The sequence below is a fragment of the Branchiostoma floridae genome, unplaced genomic scaffold, assembly GCF_000003815.2.
Source record: "Branchiostoma floridae strain S238N-H82 unplaced genomic scaffold, Bfl_VNyyK Sc7u5tJ_72, whole genome shotgun sequence".
Taxonomy (NCBI): Eukaryota; Metazoa; Chordata; class Leptocardii; order Amphioxiformes; family Branchiostomatidae; genus Branchiostoma; species Branchiostoma floridae.
In genome coordinates, this window is record NW_023365920.1 from 238,804 (window position 1) to 264,879 (window position 26,076).

At 40.5% G+C, this 26,076-nt stretch overlaps 2 protein-coding genes across 2 annotated transcripts in view; one reads left to right on the forward strand and one right to left on the reverse strand.

The window, feature by feature from the left end:
* Positions 1–3,095, forward strand: part of LOC118408986 (vitrin-like) — an 11,865-nt gene extending 8,770 nt beyond the window's left edge. Inside the window, exons 2-4 of the mRNA XM_035809851.1 lie at positions 1,331–1,481; positions 2,064–2,289; positions 2,965–3,095. Coding sequence (XP_035665744.1) covers positions 1,331–1,481; positions 2,064–2,289; positions 2,965–3,095 — 508 coding nt within the window. The remainder of the gene's footprint in view (positions 1–1,330; positions 1,482–2,063; positions 2,290–2,964) is intronic.
* Positions 3,096–6,567: 3,472 nt separating this feature from the next.
* On the reverse strand, positions 6,568–10,860 carry LOC118408987. Its single transcript, XM_035809852.1, has 4 exons — positions 10,824–10,860; positions 8,744–8,941; positions 8,053–8,232; positions 6,568–6,794 (listed from the first exon to the last, which is right to left on the reverse strand). Exons 1-4 carry the CDS (start codon positions 10,858–10,860, stop codon positions 6,568–6,570), a joined length of 642 nt encoding a protein of 213 aa, XP_035665745.1.
* Positions 10,861–26,076: the final 15,216 nt, after the last annotated feature.

Here is a 26,076-nt window from a genome sequence, read left to right on the forward strand (position 1 = left end):
TTGAGCGGAAAATACTCTTAATTTGGTAAAAGTAATGCGCTCTTTTTCAAGTAATGATTAACGCTACCTTTCCGACATCTTTTTTCCACCTGTACCTAAAAGGGGGGAGGTTTGCTTAAACCTCCCCCCTTTTATGTAAAGTCAGCTCAAATGTAACGGAAAGATATAGGAAAGATTGTATCTGTTATATGTAGCTTTCACACAGGAGATTTTCTTGTCTTGGTTAAACTTAACACACAAACACAGCAGGAGCTATTCATTTGAAGCCGCTGCTTTATTGAACGGCGCATGTGGTATATTGAGCGGAAAATACTCTTGATTTGGTAAAAGCAATGCCTCTTCTTAAAAATAAACGCTACCATTCTGACATCTTTTTTTTCACCTATACATAAAAGGGGGAGGTCTCCATAGACCTATACTAATAAGAGTATGTAAATGAGATCAATTGTAACGGAAGGGCAATGAAAAGATATCATCTCCTATTGGTAATTTCCACCTTAGAGAACCACGAAAATAAAAGAAGGCGAAGGTCAACTGATTGTATGTGATTGTATGGTCGGTTCAAAGCCTGTAGATGTTTTCTGTACATAAGCAATACCCGTTTCATATACGGCACATATAAGGATGCTTAAAGGTTATGTAAAGATATTACATGTATTTAATCTGCCTTAACGAATACGGAAAGGTTACGGAAATGTAAAACCATGGTTTCCGTGGTCTTTACGATACCGTAAACTCTGCGGAAATATTTTCCCACCTTTAGGCTACATTTAAGTATCTCGGAAAGTATGCTTAAATATTCGTTTTCGTGCTGTGTATGTTCGTCTGTTTTTGGCTTTGTCAGAACAAATTATGCTGTCTGCCCGGTGGAAAATGGTTTTTATTACTGCCAGTTTGTGTTCCAAAGGGTGGTGGGATTCAAAGGCCAGATGCTGGTCAGTGTGCGTCGCTTTTCTGTACACTTCGAACTGAAGGATGCCGTCCTTCTCTATGATAGTTTCGGTGTCTAAGAAGGGGAGCATGTTGTCATGGCTTGACTCCTGTGTGAACATGATGTTTTTATGTACCTGGTTGATGTGGTCAAAGAAGTCATTGTTTACTCTATCTCTTTTTTAGTCTGCAATAAGTGTCGTCTACAAAGCGGAACCAGTTGATTGGGGGGGGGGGGGCATCATTTGCATCAATATAGTCTTAACTTGTCTTACCCTTGTTTTCTTCGGTCTACTAAAATTTGTCTTCCTCCCTTTTTGCATACTAGTTAGGATAAACCTGTTCGCCAACTATGTACAAATGTCATACAATGACCGTTTATGTGCGCCACTCTTTGTAGTGTGGAGTTTAAGCTGGCGGACCATACCAACAAAGCCTCCCTAGCAACGGCCATCAACAATGTCAGTTACCAAAGCGGTGGCACACAGACTGGTAGGGCCCTGGATGCTGCTCGTACTCAGATGGATTGGAGACAGCCACCTGTTAAGCGGGTAAGTCATTTATTATTAAGCTCATTTATTATCCTTCTTGAAGACATGTCGACAATATTGTTTGAGCTCATTTAGATATGAGTGTTGCTGAAGATCACAGAACATATGATTAGCAGTTTGCAATTGTCGGTATTGAAATGAAACTGACACAATTGCAACTAATTTTATTGCATGTAGCAATTATCTTTTGAAATTTCCACTCTCCCCATCAAAATTTCCTTTCCTAGTGGCTTTGGTGGGAATCCATGAAGACCTGCCATGCTCAGGTCGCTTTTCTACAACTTTCTAGTACACGTGTGAGGATCAGATCCCCCCACATATGGGGGTCTTTGCCCATCTTGTTTACGTTAGCTCTGGATGACAATAAAGACGACCGACCCTCGTGGTAGAGTCAGTTTTGGGATGTGATCCAGTCCAATACGTCCGGACCTCAACCCTGTATTACCCTATCTCAGCCAATCGCTACACACGCTTCTCCTTGTAATGCTCCGAAGGATGCTCGTTAATGCCTTGACAGGTTTACAAGTGGGTTAATGCAATCAAGTATTGTAGGTACCAAATGTTTGTTTTTCTTTGTTACAGGCTGCGATTGTGGTGACTGACGGAATGTCAGGTGACAATGTTCAGCAACCGGCAAAAGCCCTCCGAGACAACGACATCTCCGCGTATGGAGTTGGCATTGGACCTGCGATTAATGCAAACGAGCTGAATGAAATCGCCGGTGGTGATGCTGGTCATGTGTTCTACATACCTAACTACGACAAGTTGGAGAAGGAGATGGAGAAGATTTCCAACAGTGTCTGTTCAGGTGTGTTTCAAATACTTTGATATCATCATGGCTATGCAGAAAAGAACCATCCAAATGCAAGACAGCTTTCATTCATATGGCTAGTCTATAAATTAATGATTCTCACATATGTATGTTCAACTGCAACTACGCATAATTTATTCAGTAAACCGTCTTTAGGCTTAGGTCACATTTCCAAACCGGGGCCCGGCCGGGATGTTTTAAGAAACAAAAAATTACAATGTATACCTAGAAATATACACAAATCATGCCAATGAATCTTATTTTGACATTTGTGTATTTTGATGCATTCTATATCATTCTGGGCCCCGGTTTGGAAATGTGACCTTAGCATTCATTACAGGGGATGTCCCTTCGCGAAGCTATGTACTCATTTTCACCTGATCGAGTTGAGTGAGGAAATAGATGGTACATGACTTTCAATCAAAATCAAAACGTTGAGGTCTGCTACGGATTCAAATGCAGAATTTTAGATTCTAAGTCATCAGTACTGACCACAACAGCTTCGTGTCACGACGATGCTGTCAATACCTAATGGATGTCCTCTTAAACGTTTTAAAGGTCGTTCAATTTTGAGTCCAAAGGTTTTGTTGGCTAGATTTTTAGCAGTTCTTGTATCAAATTCTATTTGGCCATTAAGGTTAACTTTATCATAATTATTGTTCCCTTTCTCAGGTCCAGAATGGCTGATATACTCGGGGGGAAGGTACCACGGAAAGGAATGGAAGGCGTTCCCGGGCTACTACACCAGTGACCAGTTGAAGAAGAAGATTGGGGACCAGATTGGCTCAGCAAAACGTGTGTAGCAAAACACGTCCGACTGAACTGCTGTCGAAGAACAGCAACATGGTAGGGTGTAACTAAATCTACCATAAAGCCCTGCTTAGTCTCTGTGTAGTTCATAATTTTAGATGCTTCCATTATCAAGGTGCATTCACAAATCTTTTAGTATTCATATGTACTAAGAGTTTGAGTTTGTGTTTAAGTTTTTGAGGTTGAGTTTGATGGTCCACATAGTCTATGATCAATCAATAGTTTAATTATTCCCTGATGATGTCATATGAATTTGTGTAACATCTGTTTGTCATGCCTACACATCACTGTTTACAATAACAGTGTCTTCTGTAGTAGTTGGAATGATCCCATCGGTTTGGTACGTTCAGGGCAACAGCATTTTATGAATATTCTAATACTTGGTGAGGTTTAGTCAATTGTTATCATTAAGTTCTGTTCCTGAAAATGTAATTGGATTTGTGTAACATCTGTTTGTCATACCTACACACCACTGTTTACCAGTGTCTTCTGTAGAAGTTGAAATGACTCCATCGGTTTGGTAATTTCACGGAAACACAAATATATCATTTTATGAATACTAGTATTCTCATACTTGGTGAGGTTTAGTCCATTGTTAAGTTTAGTTCCTGACAATATGGTTGATTTGTGTAATATCTGTTTGTCATACCTACACACCACTGTTTACCAGTGTCTTCTGTAGAAGTTGAAATGATTCCATCGGTATGGTATTTTCACAGGAACACAAATATATCATTTTATGAATACTAGTATTCTCATACTTGGTGAGGTTTAGTCAATTGTTATGATTAAATTCATTTCCTGAAAATGTAGTTGGATTTGTGTAACATCTGATTGTCATACCTGCACATCACTGTTTACAATAACAGTGTCTTCTGTAGTTGTTGAAATGATTCTATCTGTTTGGTACTTTCACGGAAACACAAATATATCATTTTATCAATATTTTAATACTTTGTGAGGTTTATGATTTAATCGATTGTTAAGTTCAGTTCCTGACAATATGGTTGATTTGGGTAACATCTGTTTGTCATACCTACACATCACTGTTTACCAGTGTCTTCTGTAGAAGTTGAAATGGTTACATCTGTTTGGAAAATGCCTGAAAAACACACGTAAAGTACTGAGCTGAACCCTACATCTGCTTGGAGATTAAAAGACTTTCGGAGATGCTTTTTGGTGCGAAAACTGCAGGTGGATTTGTCAGACACTTCACAAATTTGACAGTTGCCTTTTGCAAATCTACAGCGACCAGTTTTCTGAATTACATTGAATTTCAGTCCTCACGATGGAATTTGTTACTACTTCAAGAATAGGGAAGACCAGAGAAATTGTGGCAGTTTTAAATACATGTACCAATACCAGCACCAGTAAGAATCAATGTAGTTGTTTTATTTGCAATATCTTGTCCGAGGACTAATTTCACGTACAGACCCAAAGGGATTAAAGTCATACATTACATAACACTACTTTCTAATCAATTATAAGGTACATTTCATGACTATTTGGTCAATGACGTAAAATACCACCTTTTATGTCAGAATATGTGTCCTCTTGAAAATGAGAGCTGTAAGAAAACTGGCAACTGAAATCTGTAAGTGCTAAATTTCCATCTTTTTGGAAGGAATACCACTTTTTTTAGCAACAGAATAAGTCAAAATACACTTGAATGTAAGGCTACCACCACATACATCCCGTCAGTTATGTTAACATTCTAATCCTACTGTTATTCTAAGAAAACGGTTAAGCAATGTGTTAACATCAGACATGTCAAGCCATTGTTGTCAACTTGTCATCAATTTTCAAGAACGCTTAACAATAAAACTTGCAACAAAATGTTTCTGCTGTTGTCTTTATTTTGTTCTGGACAGTATGTATGAGCATTGCTGGATGCATGGATGAAAGTTAGATAAAGATGTGGAATATTTGAATAGTCTTCTTCCACCTAACTGAGTTTATCGTTTTATCCTATGATTATGTAGCATTTACTCAATTCCCGAAGACTATGACATTCATATCTCTGCTTAGGATAGATAATATATATAGGAGGAACCCAGTGATTATTGAAAAATCGCGTTGTTTTAAGTTCGCAGTTGAAACAATTTTCTACTACCGTAACAACAGTAATACAATATACAGATATATTCGCGGTGTCATGATATCGTAAAGGATCCGGAGTGTCGCTTGCTTATGCATACACCAGTCACGCATGCAAGAATTCACAAAATTGGAAACGTGTCGTAACGTGCCATTTCCAGGATTTTTAGTGTACAGTCACATAAACATAAACAGTGAAATCAGAAGTGATTTGACACAAATTACAAATGAAATCAATAAACCAAAAGGACCACTTATACATATAAGTTAAATTGTAATCACTATAAGGGCAGAACTAAAATCATAGTAACATTAATGTACAACTCAGCCACTTGACAAAAGTGAAATCATAAAACCTGAACATGGACATGAACATATGTGGAAACATACAATGATTATTTTAAATAAACAGATAAAACAGATGAAATCAAAACAATGCAAGTAAATTAAGTGTCGTAACGTGTCATTCATAGGATTTCCCAGACACTGTAAAGGGACATGTTGGACATCTCAGTACAAATATTATTTTGGACACGTGTGCAGGAATTTCCGACACGTTCATATACAATGTGAAGAAGCAACTAAGGTAGATGTGGAATACGAAGTAACGCTATCAATAATCCTACGATTTGTTTAAAGTGTCATTTAACTTTAAGGAAGCATGGACAGACCCAAATGCGTAATGGGAAGAAATAACGCCTCTTGGGTGGTCTAACTTTTTCTCCGCTTAAATTTCTTCCGGAAATATGGTGTACAACACACATTTTGGGGCATCATCGTTAAGTATAAGGCAAATCAGTGTAATCAGTAAACTTTTCAGACGAAATTTAGTCACGTCGGAAAAAGAAGAAAAACAAAAGACGATTAAGCTACTGCCTGAGGTGAGCGGGTCAACTTACTCTAATTGTGGTGCGATGTCATTGGTCAGAAGGTCAGGTGATCTCTCATATCACCATATAAGGATGACCGTGGAGTGATATATGTGCAGACAATTTGGTTCTCCGGCTGCCGCTAGGCCTAAAGCTCAGGAGCGGTCGCATTAGAAACCATGAAACTTTAGGCTACAGACGGCAATCTCCGCATCATCTATCATCTTACCGGAGGACCAATGATTACGCAGGATAATTAGGAAACTGCTTAAAGTCAGATACACACTTCTATCCGATTAAAATATGAAGGGAATCCTTATCAAACATTTCGACAATGTCCATGATTATGCCCCGAAATTGGTTGTGCACCTCATTCCCGAGCGAAGCCGTGAAATGATTGATTACCCCTTGATACAAATCGGAATGTCTCAATAAACGCAACACATAGGTCTATAACCACGGTGACGCTGAAAGCGCATTTTCAAATTTATGGCTCTCCTCATATTCTCTGGGTCATACTCAATGGCGGGCTTTTCGACAATAGACCTAACTGTACAACGGGATCCTCTCCGCGTGTCAGGTTACAGTTGGTACCGCTTGTGCTGCAGTTGAAGCTGTCGAGGAGATCCCCGAAGTCCTGCACCAGGTCCGGCAGCGCCTCGGCGGTGGCAGCGGGGTACTCACCAGGAACGCTCTCTATAACTCCCTGCAGGCTTTGAACGGGACCTGTGATAAGTTCATTTGACAAGAGTTAGAGGACGGGAATCTTGCCTAACCGTTGTCATTCACAGCATACCGATTTCATGTGCTCATTACGTAATCAGATCATTGACCCTTGACGTCGTCTGCATTCGATCCTCTCACAGCCGAATACAAATTTATATAAGAAGAACTTTATTACACGACAATTGTACATGATACAATGTATGGCAACAACTATTACACAAAGTACAAAACAAAGGTATAGAATGAAGCTTAACAACCTAATCAACATGATAAAAAGAGCTAACATAATTCTTTGATATAGTATTACAATGGAGTAGGCTAGTCATTAGTTACGATATTCTTTCTAATAGCAAAGTAGTCCTTGATATATTTGCCTATTCTTGCATTATGGGACTTCTGACATCTAAAGATATATACAAATCTGTAGCATCGAGTCTCTTGAATTCTGTTGCACTTGATTCGAGAAATATGAATAATTCATTACGTAAACTAGCGTATCTAGAACATTCCATTATAAAGTGAAATTCATATTCAATATGTTTTGGATATATAAAGGACCCGCAAGCAGGAGAAGTGTACTTAAGAACACTGCCAAAGTAGATTTGAAAGTTAAAGTGTTTGAGGTACATGATAGTTATAAAAAGGGCAGATAAGATCAGTAATACATATCATGTTAAGGTTAGGCAAAAATTCAGATGAAAAAAAATGTTCGTGCCAAGTAATTGAGCATTTACCCTTAGGTAAAATAGTGATCGAACTTTTTAATGCGGCGTTTAATGGTTGGAGTGCGGGAGGAAAGTCGTCTAAAGTGCATTTCCCTGGTGTAAAAATGCCTGACTTCGGTTAGGGAGATAAAGGATGAAGAAAGAAGGGTGGACTACACCTTCTAATAACATGCCCTACGCACAGTAAAAGAAAAAGAAAAAAAAATATAACCCGCTGGCCCTACCATTGTACCTCCTCAAAACGACTATGGGATTGCCTTTCCCTACCTACTTCCAATTCACCAAGTATCCTTTTACACCACTTCCGTTGTATGAATAATAAATGCCGTTCCTCTACAATATTCACAATACTGCGGCTACACACCAAACTAAAAAAAAAAAAACCCGCTGGCCCTACCATTTTACCGCCTCAAAACGACTATGGGATTGCCTTTCCTAAATAAAGCCTCTAACCTTTTTTAATTTTTAATTTTCCTGTTTCATCGGTCAATAATATAAACTATTGCTAGACGTATCTATAAGCCACCACTTACCTTCCAGGGTAGCATTTGCTGTCAGGTTGTCGAAGTCCGGGGAAATGAAAGCAAAAAGTGTCTCGCTACCACCGACGGTGACGTTGTAGACCAGGTTGATCACAGTCCCCGCACGGGTCCAACGTTGGGCTGTTACATTGCCACTGGAAATCGACACCGGTCCGATCCGTGGAAGACAATCTTACCTATCAAACAAAACAAAACAAAACACAACATTTAAGGATAATCACAATATTAATCATGTGTAACAACAACTTGTTATCAAAAAGAGAAGGAGCTTTTTATTACTTGAGTGTTTGCATGTCTCTGGGGTGTGTGTGCGAGTGTGTGTGCGTGCGCGCACGTGCCTACCTTGTGGATATGTGCGTGCGTGTGCGTGTATATGTATGTGTGTGTGTGTGTTTGCGAACGCACACGTGTGTGCGTATGTGCGTGCGTGCGTGTGTCACAGTGTGTGTATGTGTATGTGTATGTGTATGTGTATGTGTATGTGTATGTGTATGTGTATGTGTATGTGTATGTGTATGTGTTTGTGTGTGTGTGTGTGTCACAGTGTGTGTATGTGTATGTGTATGTGTATGTGTATGTGTATGTGTATGTGTATGTGTTTGTGTTTGTGTGTGTGTGTGTGTGTGTGTGTGTGTGTGCCTATACACATATTTTTTAATCATTCATTAATGCAGTTTCATACCAACATCACGCAGTTCGTCGATGTCATTCACAACGTCACTCAAGCCAAAGTCAGCAAGGGTGTCCGTGAGGTCGGTGCTAATGCGCGTCACTTCCGGCAGCATGACGTCATAGTTGACACACGGAGGAAGACCGTCAGGCTGAGGTGGGCCCCACAGTTCCGGGGGAAGGTACCCTGGCGTCACCAGCCTACAGGTAACTGAAAAAAAAAAACAGGGGCGGTGCCCGAATATTGTTAATGTCATAGAAATGTCATAGAAAATAAGGGGAATGCAGTACGTATCTATAGTACTAACCTGTGTTTACACAAGCTCTTGTAGGGCCGGCCGCTAGGGGCGCGATTTTAGTCAGGCTATCTATAGTACTAAACGAGTCAAAACAGACTTCCATGCAATCACGTTGATGAAGGTTAGACATCCAGGTAATAAGATACGCCAAAAAGCAGTACTATTTATTCAGGCAACTGGATATGATTTGGAAACGGCCAGATGTTTCAGATAACGTTAACCTTTTTTTTTTTCTTTTGTCAGTGACACTGGACGAAAGACACCGGACGGTTGTGTGAAACATCTGGCCGTTTCCATAATCATATCCAGTTACTTGAGTAACTGCTTTCTGCAATTGGCAGACTTCCAATTCATCAAATATCCTTTTACACCATTGGTTGTATTGTAAATGTTCCTTTGCAACATGCACAATACTGCAGACACACGCCAAACAAGCAAACAAACACAGTAACAGATTGCAATACCTCCGTTTTCACGAATGTAATCAATGGCAAATAAATGAAAACATATGTTTCATGTACTACGGTATGCAAATTAATCAATGTCTCTTTCTGGAAACAATACATACACAATATACAATATTTATTACCATCCATACAAAATCAGATCTGCATATAAAAATAGTCGGTAAAACAAAACTATCTGTGGTATACAATTGATTTAGGGACGGCCGTAGCATGGAGGAGCATACTGTGAATCCCAATTGATAATCATAAAATACAACAAATCACCGTTTTTATTCGCATACGATTTCATCGGCAGAAGTGCCAGCAGGAGGACTATCCAAACTCGTGACCTGTAAAATGGAAAAAAAAGATATGCAGTCATTTCAAATTGAAAATTAAGCCCTACTTTGCTTAATATGTGTCTTTTTAGGTTAACCTCTGCCTAACTTCCCAACGCCGCACGTCCACAAAAAAACAACACCCACCCACCTACAGGCGTTCGGTTCAAAACATGAAAACACCGTGTCTTGGACAACTGTTTATCATTGATATTTTCTATCAAGCAACAATAAAAAAAATACAGAACACAGAGGTGCGCCCTAGCAGACAGCTAATACGAACATCACCTCTGGAAAATGCGAAAGATAGATGAAAACAGGAAATATACAATAACTCACAGCAACACAGCATTTTGAGTTGGGCAATCCAGGATGGGATACAAAGTTTAAAACAGTGTCATAAATGGATATCATATACTGTACATGCAGAAATGTTCGCGGTGGTTTTATATTCGCGGTTTTCGCGGTGGCCACTTCACCGCGAATTTAAAACCACCGCGAACATTTTTCCATGGCAGTAAGAGGCTACTGTGCATGGTACTACCGCGAACTTAAAACCACCGCGAAAAGTCCCTTTTCCCGCTACCGCAAAATTAAATCCCCGCGAACTTAAATGCATTTACAGTAGTTTATGTTACAGTATTGACAAAATACTTGGTGTCGACACTGTCTGTATATCAAGGGTATACGTAAAACAAATTATCTTTGTTAGAATCTTGGGACAGGAAAGGTGAAACCTTCAGTTGTGCTTGTTCTGGTTGATTGTTCAAGTTGAAGAAAGAAATACTGTCATAGGCTCTGTAGATTGCATTAGAGGGTTTACTCTTTGCTGATTGTAGGTAGGACAGTGAAATAGGAAGTGTGCAAAGCTTTAATTCACATCGACACCCAATGAAACTGGCTGAAATAACGTGTAAACAGACAGTGTTGAACTGCAGGTCATTGCTCTTGGTTCGCCCCGTCAACATTACGGCAACCCGCAGGCGCAGATTAAACACGTCTGGCCTCACAGGGCCCAGCAGCGGCCACGTATACGTCATCAGACATTTTTTTACCTATCACCAATCGTCAATGTCTTTAGTATGCTGCAACTTGTCTACTCCCTACCTTTGTGGGTATTTCGCGCAAAAAAGGTAGATGTAATGAACGAGTACAGTGACGTGAATACCATTTTGCTTGAACTAAATTATTGCAGGGCATGCCTAATTGAGTATTTGTGCACCACACCAAAATGTTTGTGGCGGAAAGTGAATCTACCGCCTCGAGTTTTGACTTTACGGTCATATTGTGTGTGTTTACGTGTGCGTAGATACATAAATAATAAGATACAGTTCAACGTCTGTGTAAGATGTTCAGATAGTCAACAGGTAGCAACTTAATGTTGTTACGTTTATGTGTCATCCAGTAATTGGTTTAGTGAACAAGCAATTAACGTTTACATTGCAATTGTAGATTGAATAAAAGTTCCTTAAATAAATGAAATATATCTTAGCAACCAAACTTATTCACTTGTTCAGGTTTTGCCGTGACGATTGTTGGGAAAGTTACTAAAGTCATGGTTTACAGCAGTATAGTGCGCGTAGAACACATAAGAACAATACTAAAGAGTCAAAGACACGATGGCGGTAGTAGCTCTATAACATGAATATTTGGAGGCAGGTAACAATCACGAAATAAGTTTAAGTAGAGTTATCTCTACTACTTCTTGATAAAAATGAAGCCCACTTACCCCATTCTTCGTCTGGCTCTTGTTGAAAACGCTAATAAAATGATGCATGTACAAGGAGAAGGTCGTGTTGTGTATCCTGACGTGACACAGTCTAAGAACAATGCTCTTTTCAGCAAGAAAAAACCTGTTGGACAATGATGGCGATATGACATACTAGTATGCACGGGGCAATCAATGTCATAGGTTGTGACCGCCAGTGACCTTCTTGGCTCTGACGAAGGTGGGTGGGGATACGGATTGACATCAAACCAGCATGATCACCTTGATGAGGATCTAAGTTTAATTAAGGGGCGGTCTCCTGCGCCATACGATTTCTTGTGGTAAGATTTTCATCGGGCCATGACAGATCCGTCCGTCGACGAGAGTCAGGGTGAAAGTTTATGATATTGTGTCAAAAGTTAGTCGCAAATCAGAAGATATTCTATGGGTTAAAATTAGCAAACAACTATTCAATACTGACAATGATATATTTATAGCTTCTGTCTACATCAGTCCAAGTCGATCGACGATCCATAGTAACAGAAGCTACGATATATTTGATGTCTTAGAACAGGAAATTGCACAGTATAGCAGGCGCGGCGATGTTATAATCGGCGGGGACTTCAATGCTCACGTGGGAGACTTAAACGATTATATAGTTGATGATTTGCCGATTGACAGTCTCCCGGAGGATTATGATTTCGATATCCCATTGGCCCGTAATAGCATGGACCTAGGTAGCCCGACTGTTTTCGGTAAAAATCTAATTGAATTATGCACAAACAGTAAGTTAAGAATCCTGAACGGCAGAACCCCCGGAGATACACTAGGCAAACCTACATGTTACCAACCAAATGGTACCTGTGTAGTGGATTATGTTCTCGTCGGTTAAAATCTCCTCTTTTCTGAAGTTGCTTTCTTCCACATACACTCTTTAACACCCCATTCAGATCACTGTAAACTTTCAATGATTCTAAACTGTAACTCCAAACCAAACCCCGAGAAAACCTCTTTGCATACTCGGCCTCACCGTAAGTTTGTGTGGAACGCCGAGTCAAAAGAAAAGTTTATTGAAATTGTCAGCAGGCCTGAATTCACATTGAAAATAGACAAGAAAATGAATGAAGAAAGATGTGGTAACCACACCGACTTCGAGCTCAATTGAAAATGCGCTCTCAGAACTAGTAAAGTTATTACAGGAAGCTGGTAAAAAATCACTCAAGCTACGCTGCGCAAAGCAAACAAACATTTTACATAAGAAACGCCAAAACAAGAAAATCTGGTTTACAGAGAACTGCGCAACAGCCAGATGAAGTCTCAACAAACTTTGTTAACTTCTCTCGAAAAAAAACCATGATCTTTCCATCAGGGGCAAGTACTTCAAAATGAAAAAAGACTACATTCGACTTACAAGGAAAACCAAAAGGTCGTACAAACACAGCCTCCTCCAAAAGTTGAACTCTCAAACCGACAGCGATCCGTCAGCCTTTTGACAGCTAATTAAACAATTCAAAACAAACGATCGCATGTCTACGGACGAAACAACTGACGGACAAGCCCTTCATACCCACTTCAAGCAGTTATTTGGAAGGGAATCTGATTCCAGCTTATCACAAACAGACAACAGCTTTCATATTCATATTGAAAATAAGTTGAAAAAACTTGAGACTGAATTATCAAATTTCAACCCTTTAGACGCAGACATACTTCCGAAAGAAATATAACAAGTAATATCCCAACTAAAGAATGGCAATGCTTCCGGCAATGGTTTGATATTAAATGAGATGTTGAAATCTGCATCCCATGTTTTAACAAAACCGCTGGCTAATTTATTCAACCTAATCATGTCATCAGGTCACTTCCCCAAACAATGGTGTGAAAGCCATATCGTACCGCTTTACAAAGGAGGTTCTAAAGACGATCCGAATAATTATAGGGGAATCACTGTTATGAGTTGTCTTTCCAAACTGTTTACCGCAATACTGAATACACGTCTTACTAATTATTTAGAAAAGTATTCACTTATCACCCCAAATCAGTCGGGCTTTAGAAAGAATTTCGGAACACGGGATAATCTTTTTGTTGTTGACTCTTTAACATCTAAGTACATTAACTCCAACAAACGTTCATATGCATGTGTTTTATAGATTTCAGGAAAGCGTTTGATAGTGTTTGGAGAGAAGGCCTACGATATAAACTACTTAGTACAGGGATAGATGGCAAATTCTATGAGCTGATCAAAACTATGTATTATAACCGTCAGACGTGTGTAAAAAACCTCCGAGGGTCTCACTCCATTATTTAATACATACAAAGGTGTAAGACAAGGCTGCAACCTCAGCCCCACCTTGTTTAACCTGTTTATAAATGACCTTGTTAAAGAATTAGATAATCCTGACTGTGCACCTTCAACATTACACAATTTATTTGTCTCATGCTTACTTTACGCAGATGACGTGGTAGTATTCTCAGAGACCGAAAAGGGACTACAAAGTGCTCTGGACAAACTTAACATGTTCTGCACAAATTGGAAATTACAGGTAAACCTGAAAAAGACAAAAGTTGTAATTTTCAACAAAACACTTACAGGACGCCTGTTCAAGGATGTCAGCTTTTTCTTTGGTTCGGAGATCATCGAAATCACAAGTTCTTATTGTTATTTAGATTTGACACTGTCTTCGTCAGGCAGTTTTACTCTCGCGAAAAAGCAATTGTCCCAAAAAGCACGGAAAGCTCTTTTTAGTCTCAAGCCTTTATTCCGTTCATCTCTGTCTCCGAAAGCCTTGTTAAGAATTTATGATGCATGTATCAAGTCCATTATCTTGTACGGTTGTGAAGTTTGGGGCAAGGATTATCTGAATGACAACTGTCCTATTGAAATAATCCAGAATAGATTCTGTAAAAATATTCTTGGAGTACAAAGAAGTTCTAGTAACTCGGCGTGTAGAGCGGAGCTTGGTATATACCCAGTTGATTTAGATGACTCAGTCCGTATAGTCAAATATTGGCTACGACTCAGACAATTAAACATTTCTTCACATCCGTTACAAGTAGATGTACTTTTGTCACAACAATATATACCAGAGAACAGTCGCAAGAAAAACTGGATACATCATGAAAAGGAAGTACTTAATAACAGCGGCTATTCATACATCTGGAATACAGACAACATAGACAGCAGTTATTCATGTAGATTGTTAAGGAGAAGGTTGAATGACATGTATACTCAAACTTTCTTTTACAAGTTATCTGCAGACGAAGGAAATATTAGATTTTACAAAAACTTAAAAACAGCATACGGCATGGAAAACTACTTGTACCATTATAATTTTGATTACCGCTCAGCAATATGTAAGTTACGAATTAGTTCGCACCCGTTAGAAATAGAGAAAGGAGATACAAAAAGCTACCTGTTCAAGAAAGAATTTATAAGCAGTGCACAACGAATGCAGTGGAAAATGAAACACATTTTATTTGTGAATGCCCCCAATTCGATGCCGAAAGAAAAAGACTATTTGAAAGAGTGACCGAAATCACACCAACATTTTCATTGTTAAAACGCCACAAAAGATTCTCTTCCTACTAAGATCACCGAATCAATCTATTATAGAATACATGGGGCATTTCATTTTCAACTGTCTTCAAAGAAGAAGTCAAACCCCGTAATAGTTACGTAGACTTAGTACCGTATTCTGTATCGTATGTACATTCATCTACTTAATATCTGTATGTTAGAATTTAGATTATCTACATGTACTCAGACCACATTCATTTATTTCATGTATTTAGTCTTCCTTCTCTTGCAATTAGCCCCATTGGCATGAATTTGCAATAAAACATTTCTATAATACTTCTGCTCAGCTATCATGTATTAACATGTAAATACTACTAAAGAAGCGATGGATCTCAGATGTTCACAAGAATAAGAGCTGTATGGCAATCATGTTGACCTGTTGGATAAACCAAAGAAGGGCAAAGAAATGTGGCATTAATGCATGGTGGTGTAACATATCTATGTGCAGTCTCTATATCAATCGGCTATGATATTTTTGGAGGTACTCTAATATAATCGCGATGTCATACGGATATCCAGTTGGTTTGTCGTGTATACTGTAAACCCCTATGTACCCTCGCCACAAAACTTCCCGCCAAATCCCAGCGCCCATCCCGCCGCGTCCCCACTTTATGAAGCACCACATACGGGGAAGGTGAAAACCTCGGGACGGTTTGCTAACTGTTCCAATTGACATCGGTATTCTCGCAACATCCCCATGAAATTCTGAATACCTACCTGTTCAGCGGAGCAATCTTCCCTTTTAGAGAGAATTCAATACCGATGTTCCCTTGTTGTGTCAGGGGCAATTAAAGAGTCTTCTTCCACCCCATACACATAGCGTTAACAGAAATAACTGTATAACTAAGGTTGGCGTTAGGCAGTCGTTGCTGCGGTAGGACCTTATCCTTTCCTAGGATCAAAGAAGCTAACAGCAGGACTGGTGCCAGGACAACGCTGAACTGGGCGCTTCTATATGAATAACCAGGAGTACACCGTAGGTCATGCTCCTAAGTCATCTAGACTACAGGTCACCTTCAGGACTGTCATGGCCACCATTCGGAAATCGAGCTGTGCCGTCGTGGGCATGCCTGGAAGTTTACCAACTATGCAGGACCGAAAAACACATGGAAATGTTTGCTGCTACAGTGTGAAGCTCTTCAAGGTGTTTGCTTATAATGGGATCGTCAAATAGTAACGGTTTAACAACCTGAACGGGTAAATTTTGCCCCCGACTCTCGTATTTTCTTAGCGATTCCACGGCGTCAGCTGCTCGAGCTCGGACAAATTCGCAACATATTGTTTCTCATCATGATCAATAAATAGGTAGGTATTGTTAAATATTTTCCCTTTTTCAAGGTATTTGGCCATCTTTAAAACGATATTACTTTTCCAGCTGCTATGTATTGGTTTCAATAATGTGGTGCACGGCCCGGTGGTAACGTTATACAAGGAGGTTATGATTATGAGAGGTATTATTAAAAGGCAGCATCAGTATAATTTTTTCTATACCCTCATAGACTGGTTATTATAAAGTTTATACCTCGAGTTTAGCTAGGCAGTGACTTATGTATGCTATGGGATATATGTATGCAATGTAATGTATTTATGTTTTGAAAAAGATAATTTCATTCCCCAGAAAACGTCTAGATCAAAATGAATGGCAGCGAAATGATATTGAATTGGTAATGACAGCAATGAACTGAATTCACATTTTCCTCAATTTTCATGCCATAAAGCCAGGTATGATACCAAACAGCTTATTACTGTAACAGTTAGGGGTGGGTACGGGTACAGAAAATTTAGCCACGTGGCCAATATTTACTCCTCTGTCGGCTAAACCCTTCCCAGCTTATGATACTGTCTAATATGCCACGCAAGATCTGCTTGGAGATTACAGAAAATTCAGGTCCAGGTTCGATCCAGGTCCGGATCTGAACCTAGACCTAATTATGAATGGTGAATGCAATGGTAAATTTTGCTGAAAAGGAATCTGTTTGGTGGAGTATATCCTATCTGCACGTAAACAATTTGCTAACTGCCTTAGTTAGACCGTGGTCACGTTTGACTGTAGAAACGTGATAAAAATGACTACCAACTTTACTCAGCTCTACTTCGCTCTTGATATTTTCTTGGACCAATAAGCCTCAAAACATGTGTACGTCTGCCGCCATGGTGCCAGTATAATCTGTTCATTTTCCAATCAGTCCAACATCTGGTCTGGTCCACTGAATTATTTAAGGTCTGTTTTTTTCTGGACCGGTCCAAAAAGAAAAAAAACGGTTTAGTACCAGTACCAACCCCTAGTAACAGTTGAGACTAGGTAAGATACCGTATATGTAGCAGTTGTATGGCTTTTTGGTCTGGAGACCAGGTAAGGTACCGTAAAGGTAGCAGTTGCATGGCTTGTTAGTCTGCAGACCAGGTACTGTACCGTACAAGTAGCAGTTGGATGGCTTGTTGGTCTGCAGACTAGGTAAGGTACCGTACAGGTAGCAGTTGGAAGGCTTGCTTGTCTGCAGACCAGGTAAGGTACCGTACAGGTAGCAGCTGGATGGCTTGTTGGTCTGGAGACCAGGTAAGGTACCGCACAGGTAGCAGTTGCATGGCTTGTTGGTCTGGAGACCAGGTACGGTACCATACAGGTAGCAGCTGGATGGCTTGTTGGTCTGCAGACTAGGTAAGGTACCGTACAGGTAGCGGTTGAATGGCTTGCTTGTCTTCAGACCAGGTAAGGTACCGTACAGGTAGCAGCTGGATGGTTTGTTGGTCTGGAGACCAGGTAAGATACCGTACAGGTAGCAGTTGCATGGATTGTTTGTCTGGGACCAGGTAAGGTACCGTACAGGTAGCAGCTGGATGGCTTATTGGTCTGCAGACCAGGTAAGATACCGTACAGGTAGCAGTTGCATGGATTGTTTGTCTCGGACCAGGTAAGGTACCGTACAGGTAGCAGCTGGATGGCTTATTGGTCTGCAGACCAGGTAAGATACCGTACAGGTAGCAGTTGCATGGATTGTTTGTCTGGGACCAGGTAAGGTACCGCACAGGTAACAGTTGGATGGCTTGTTGCTCTGGAGACCAGGTAAGGTACCGTACAGGTAGCAGTTGTATGGCTTATTGGTCTGCAGACTAGGTAAGGTACCGTACAGGTAGCAGTTGGATGGCTTGTTGGTCTTCAGACTAGGTAAGGTACCGTATAAAAGGTTGCAGTTGGATGGCTTGCTTGTCTGGGACCAGGTAAGATACCGTACAGGTAGCAGTTGCATGGATTGTTTGTCTGGGACCAGGTAAGGTACCGTACAGGTAGCAGTTCTATGGCTTGCTTGTCTTGGGACCAGGTAATGTACTGTACAGGTAGCAATTGGATTGATTTTTTGTCTGGGACCAGGTTAGGTACCATACAGGTAACAGCTATATGGCTTGTTGGTCTGGAGACCAGGCATGGCACCGCACAGGTAACAGTTGGATGGCTTGCTTGTCTGGAGACCAGGTAAGGTACCGCACAGGTAGCAGTTGCATTGATTGTTTTTCTGGGACCAGGTAAGGTACCGTAAAGGTAGCAGCAGGATGGCTTGTTGGTCTGGAGACCAGGTAAGGTACCGTACAGGTAGCAGTTGTATGGCTTGCTTGTCTGGAGACCAGGTAAGGTACCGCACAGGTAGCAGCTGGATGGCTTGCTTGTCTTGAGACCAGGTAAGGTACCGCACAGGTAGCAGTTGCATGGATTGCTTGTCTGGGGCAAGGTAAGGTACCGTACGGGTAGCAGTTGGATGGCTTGTTTGTCTGCAGACTAGGACCAGGTACCGTATAGGTAGCAGTTGGATGGCTTGCTTGTCTGGAGACCAGGTAAGGTACCTTACAGGTAGCAGTTGCATGGCATGGTGGTCTTGAGACCAGGTAAGGTACCATACAGGTAGCAGCTGGATGGCTTGTTGGTCTGGAGACCAAGTAAGGTACCGTACGTGTAGCAGTTGCATGGCATGTTGGTCTGGAGACCAGGTAAGGTACCGTAAAGGTTGCAGTTGTATGGCTTGTTAGTCTGCAGACTATGTAAGGTACCGTACAGGTAGCAGTTGTATGGCTTGTATTTCTGGAGACCAGGTAAGGTACCTTACAGGTAGCAGTTGCATGAATTGTTTGACTGGGACCAGGTAAGGTACCGTACAGGTAGCAGTCGGATGGCTTATTGGTCTGCAGACCAGGTAATGTACCGTACAGGTAGCAGTTGCATGGATTGTTTGACTGGGACCAGGTAAGGTACCGTACAGGTAGCAGTTGGATGGCTTATTGGTCTGCAGACCAGGTAATGTACCGTACAGGTAGCAGTTGCATGGATTGTTTGACTGGGACCAGGTAAGGTACCGTACAGGTAGCAGCTGGATGGCTTATTGGTCTGCAGACCAGGTAATGTACCGTACAGGTAGCAGTTGCATGGATTGTTTGACTGGGACCAGGTAAGGTACCGTACAGGTAGCAGCTGGATGGCTTATTGGTCTGCAGACCCCGTAATGTACCGTACAGGTAGCAGTTGCATGGATTGGTTGTCTGGGACCAGGTAAGGTACCGTACAGGTAGCAGTTGTATGGCTTGTTAGTCTGCAGACTAGGTAAGGTACCGTACGGGTAGCAGATGGATGGCTTGTTGGTCTGCAGACTAGGTAAGGTACCATACAGGTAGCAGCTGGATGGCTTATTGGTCTGGAGACCAGGTAAGGTACCGTACAGGTAGCAGTTGGATGGCTTGCTTGTCTGGGACCAGGTAAGGTACCGTACAGGTAGCAGTTGCATGGCATGGTGGTCTTGAGACCAGGTAAGGTGCCATATTGGTAGCAGCTGGATGGCTTGTTGGTCTGGAGACCAGGTAAGGTACCGTACAGGTAGCAGTTGCATGGCATGGTGGTCTTGAGACCAGGTAAGGTACCATATTGGTAGCAGTTGCATGGCATGTTGGTCTGGAGACCAGGTAAGGTACCGTAAAGGTTGCAGTTGTATGGCTTGTTAGTCTGCAGCCTAGGTAGGGTAACATACAGATAGCAGTTGGATGGCTTGTTGGTCTGCAGACTATGTAAGGTACCGTACAGGTAGCAGTTGGATGGCTTGCTTGTCTGGAGACCAGGTAAGGTACCGTACAGGTAGCAGTTGTATGGCTTGTTTTTCTGGAGACCAGGTAAGTTACCTTACAGGTAGCAGTTGTATGGCTTGTTATCCTGGAGACCAGGTAAGGTACTGTTCAGGTAGCAGTTGGATGGCTTGTTGGTCTGGAGACCAGGTAAGGTACCGAACAGATAGCAGTTGGGTGGCTTGTTGGTCTGGAGACCAGGGAAGCTCCCTTACAGGTAACAGTTGGATGGCTTCTTGGTCTGGAGACCAGGTAAGGTACCGTACAGGTAGCAGTTGGATGGCTTCTTGGTCTGGAGACCAGGTAAGGTACCGTACAGGTAGCAATTGGATGGTTTGTTTGTCTGGAGACAACGTAAGGTACCGTACAGGTAGCAGTTGCATGGATTGTTTGTCTGGAGACCAGGTAAGGTACCATACAGGTAGCACAGAAAAAAATAAATGCGTGTTATTGTTTGATCAGATGTCACATGTCAGAAGTGCATCACTGATGACAGATTTTTTTTCCAGGGCATTGATGTCTGTAAACGTGAAATGGCAGAAGTGGAGAAGCTGATTACACAACAGGAGATGGAGCTCTTCATGCATCCCCCTGTCATCTGTACATAGAATGGTCAAAGCACCAGCTTAAGTTGTTAACAACATTGTTGGTTTGACAGAAGACTACATATGTACATGTATATAGAAAAAGTTGAAGTTGACATGTAGATTTGTTTTGAAATAGGGTGTCCTGATGATTTGTAAAATCTGTGTGGGGTTGTATAATAATTGGTTCCTTTGATGCCAATTCCATTCGATACCAAGTCATCTGACTCTGAGTGGCACACGCATACAGTTGCGCAATAAGCCTCTAAACCTGTATAAAGCTATAATAGTAGTGACATAATGTATGTTGTATTTAGCACAATATCTTATATTCTTTGATACCAACTGTAATACTGTATGTTGAGTAACATTTGCATATGACCCTGATGGGTAATTAGTGGCTTTGACATGTTCAACTGTACCTGCATTGAATTGTTCTGCCAGTTCATTCTAGTGACGCTGAAGAATAGTGATGGATGTCACAAGAAACATATATGGAGACTAGAAAGGCCGACATTTGCTTAAGAGCAAATACAGCATATTTCAGCCATACCCCTTCCCACGCAACATTGGACTGTTCCAAATCACCCCTGCGCAAAAATGGAACATCCTCTTAACAGTACATTATCCCCCAAAGTGGACTGGTATTGTGAATTGACTCCAGGTAAAAACAGAGCTTGCTTCTATTTTTCAGAAAATGACAATAATCACACCTTCCATTCAGAAAATTTTCATCATGACTGAAAATTGTTGAATGACTTCATGTAATGTCATTAACAATTTTCAGTACGATAACTAGGTGTAAGTTTAAAAAAGTATAAGCTCCTTGTGATGTGGGTACATTTATTATTGCAATGAACTTTTTTTATTCAAGTAGGGCATACGATTTAATAATTATCAAGCAGGTGCAGGTACTGTAGGAGCGTTTGTTTTCTTCAAGCTGTAAAACTTTTAAACTGTTTTACTTTGTATGCAATCAACCATCGAGCCTATTCTTATTTTAGTTTAACAACTTCCTGCCAGACCCGGAAGATACGATTGAACCTTGTTCGAGGATTTATTTTCGTCTGTCTGGTCAGTCTGTTCATACCCTGGCGCTGAGAGTGTTTTATTGGGCTGAAACTCTGGCAGTTTAAAGTTACTTACAATTTAAATGTTCAAAGTTTATGCCAAACAACAACAGCACTAGGAAATGTGGCCACCATAGACAGGTGGTCACTATAGAGAAAATGCTGATCTATTGACTAGGAGCCATACGTTACACATGATTTCAGTACACTGATCATTAATCATATAAACATTGCACAGGTAAGCCAATTGTTTAGATGTACAATTAAGTTCAAATAATTCTGAAGAGAAATATTGATGAGAAAATAATCATTCTCGCCACTGTCTAACTTATAATTACGTATCAAAACTAAACGCAGATTTTCTAACTAACGCACCTTTCGCCGACTTCATCATAGGACCGCCGGCTATCAATCAAACACGGCTGTTGCTTAGACTTAGAGTTTCAAACGGTCATGTGCTGTGTGCCAGTTGACAGCGAACTTCATGCTACGTGATGTTTTACATTGCTTGGACCTTCTTTCCTACAGCGGTGCTTCTACAAAATATTTAGACTGTAACACTGAGTTTTATAGAATAGAATTTGACGCAGAACAGCGTTTTTTGCTGGGTATTTTTTTTGAAACATGTCCGTGGGAATATCAGCGAGGCGGCGACGTAGGGATATCAGACCGTCAACAAAAGTCGCACGGCGGCTAACGGCGCAGCGAAGATACTAGCGCTATAAATAAGCGCTTCAACTAAGGATGGCAACCCGTACAATATTTTTGTATACTGTTGAGCTAAGTAAAGTTTGTTGTTTATGAGGTTTTAGTTGTCTTTGAAGCTTTGACCCGAAATATTTTAAAGTCAAACTGCTGAAGAGAAGTAAGTGACTGCTACGATTATCGTAGATATGGCCCTAAAAAAACTGATAAAAGAAGCCTTCTCAATAGCCTAAAATGCAAGAGCTTCCGGGGGGGGCTTCGCCCACCTGGGTCCCCCCCCCCACAGTGGCCCTGCCCCTGGACCCCGCCAGGGACATTCGGCGGCCCCCGGACCCCTGTCCGACGCTTTGAAAAAATCCTGGCGAGAAGTCTGTACGGCCTGAGTCTTCAAGTTAACGTATTGTGTGGTCCCGCTTATGAATATTAATTAGCCTTCGCTTTCCTCTTCGCTGATTGGCTGAACCATTAATTGAATTAACTCTTCCTGCCGGCTAGACGCAGGTGCAGATGTCGGCTCTGTGGGGTGAACGTCCGAAAGGTCACGGCATGGAGAACGAAAGAAAACCAATTTCCCCTAAAAAAAGTGCTGTAATTAAGCCTTTTACAGTACTTTATGCCAAAAATTTTACTTGGATCATTTTACCAACTATATTATGCCTATCTATACCAAATGTTACTCATACCAGGGTACAGGGGTGCAAAATATACCGTTATAAGACCGTCAACAACAGTCGCACGGAGCTAACAGCGCAGCGAAAATACCATCGCTAGCGTTTCAACTTCGGATAACAAGTTATAAGTACTGTTGAACTCAGTAACGTTAAAGTTTGTTTTTAGTTGCCTTTGACGGTTTGACCTGAAACAGTGTTACGCTAAACTCCTGAAGAGAAGTTAAGTGACTGCTGCGATTATCATAGATATGCCCCTAAGAACTGATACAATATAAAGCCTTCTGAATAGTCTAAAATGCGAGAGCCTTAGGCGGGCTTTGCTCCCCCTGGCGGGAACACTGCTATATACGGGATCATGAGGCCCCGCTTATGAATATTAATTAGCCTTTGGCCTCCTCTTCGCTGATTGGCTAGGTCTTTGATTCAATTAACTCTCCGGCTGACGCGCACAGGTGTGGCTCTGTGCGGGGTCACGGAAGGTCACGTCAGGAGGCCAAAAGAAAACAAATTTCCCCTCAGAAAAGTGCCAAAATTAATCATTTTAAAGTTGTTTATGTCAAAAATTTTACTTGAATCTTGTTACCAAGTATCTAATGCCTATCTATACCAAATTTCAGGTCATTTAATTGTAATACCAGGGTACAGGAGCTAAAAGTGTCCTTTTTTGGTCAAAAATTGGCCAAAAATCGCAAAAATAAGCATTTTGTTGCACTGTACACCAAAAGTGTTATTGAATTTATATGAAGGGATTATCAAGGCACATCTGTGTCAAATTTCAGCTCATTCGGTTGCAATACCAAGGTACAGGAGCCAAAAGTGTCCTTTTTTGGTCAAAAATTGGTCAAAAAATCGCAAAAATAAGCATTTTGTTGTACTGTACACCAAAAGTGTTCTTAACTTTATATGGGGGCATTATCAAGGCACATCTCTGTCAAATTTCAGCTCATTTGGTTGTAATACCAGGGTACAGGGGCCAAAAGTGTCCTTTTTTGGTCAAAAATTGGTCAAAAAATCGCAAAAATAAGCATTTTGTTGTACTGTACACCAAAACTGATATTGAATCTATATGGCGGACTTATCAAGGCACATCTGTGCCAAATTTCAGCTCATTCGGTTATAATACCAGGGTACAGGGGGCCAAATATACAGTTTTGGTCTTAAGATGACCAAAAAACCTTAATAAAATCATTTAAGAGACAGATATGGAAAAAATGAAAAAAAACGCCCGAGGGTATTGGCCCACTCTACCCTTGTGCCAAATTTCAAGTCATTCGGTTGAGGAACAACGGAGATACCGTGTTCTGAAGATTTGACAGGAGAAAGAAAGAAGAAACATTACGAATACAATATATTTCACCATACCTATGGTATGGCTGAAATATAATTAATCTGTTTTTTACCCAGTTGTATAGACTGATTTGTATTTGAAGACTGTAAGTTTCCTTCTCCAATAGGAGTACGATATTTACTGGGATACTGTATATTCATGATAGTTTGATACACCATATTTAGAACACTTATTAAAACTGAACCATACCTATTTATATTTCAGCCATACCATAGGTATGGTGAAATATATTGTTATATTGCAATCCATACATAGTATGGGATTGCAATATATTGTTTTTTGTTGGTCTCTTCTCCTTCTCCTGTCAAATCTTCAAATGGATTCTACTTTTTCATTTTTGGGCCAAATGAGCTGAAATTTGGCATGAAGGTAGGGATAGCAAATACCCCCAGACGTTTTTTTCACTTTTTTGATAGAGGCCTTGAAAATTATGATATTTAGGGTTTTTGGTCATTTTTAGACAAAATATATATATTTTGGGTCACTGTGCCCTGGTATTAAACCCTAATGACCTGCAATTTGGTACAGAGGTGCATTGGACATATGAGCACAGGAACCCATCAACACTTTCTTCATAGGCCACTTCAAAAATTATTTATTTGGGGTTTTTTGGCCATTTTTTACTAAAAATGTCTATTTTTGGCTCCTGTGCCCTTGTATGAAGGCTAAGTGACCTGAAATTTGGTATATAGGTGTATTGGATATATGAGCACAGGGCTTCATCAACACTTTCTTCATAGATCACTTCAAAAATGAGTTATTTTGGTTTTTTCGGCCATTTTTGACAAAAAATGTATATTTTTGGCTCCTATACCCTTCTATGAAAGCCTAATGACCTGCAATTTGGTACATAGGTGCATTGGACATATGAGCACAGGGTCCCATTAATGCGTTCTTCATAGATCACTTAAAAAATGAGTTATTTTGGGGTTTTTCGTTCATTTTTGACTAAAAATGTATATTTTTTGCTCCTATGCCCTTGTATAGAAACCAAATGACCTAAAATTTGGTGCAGAGGTGCATTGAACATATGCTCACAGGACGCCATTGAAACTTTCTTCATAGATCACTTCAAAAATTAGTTATTTTGGGGTTTTCCGTCATTTTTGTCTAAAAATGTATATTTTTTACTTCTATGCCCTTGTATTGAAACCAAATGACCTAAAATTCGGCATGAAGGTGTCTAGGACAAGTGCCCACAGTACTTCATTTTCCCTTTGAGCAAACATTACTTCAAATTGTTGAATTTTGGGATTTTTTCAAGGATGAAGATGGATTGCAATATGCTGTATTTGCTCCTAAGCAAATATCGGCCTTTCTAGTATTCGTAATGTTTCTTTCTCCTGTCAAATCTTCAGAACACGGTATCTCCGTTGTTCCTCAACCGACTGACTTGAAATTTGGCACAAGGGTAGAGTGGGCCAATACCCTCGGGCGTTTTTTTCATTTTTTCCATATCTGTCTCTTAAATGATTTTATTAAGGTTTTTTGGTCATCTTAAGA

Excerpts from the sequence above, each read along its gene's own strand:
- LOC118408987 (XM_035809852.1), bottom strand. The coding sequence starts at position 10,860 with ATGTCTGATGACGTATACGTGGCCGCTGCTGGGCCCT. Across the intron at positions 8,942-10,823 it reads CGTGGCCGCTGCTGGGCCCT|TTACCTGTAGGCTGGTGACG; the intron begins GTGAGGCCAGAC and ends TTTTTTTTTCAG. Across the intron at positions 8,233-8,743 it reads CGACGAACTGCGTGATGTTG|ATTGTCTTCCACGGATCGGA; the intron begins GTATGAAACTGC and ends TTGATAGGTAAG.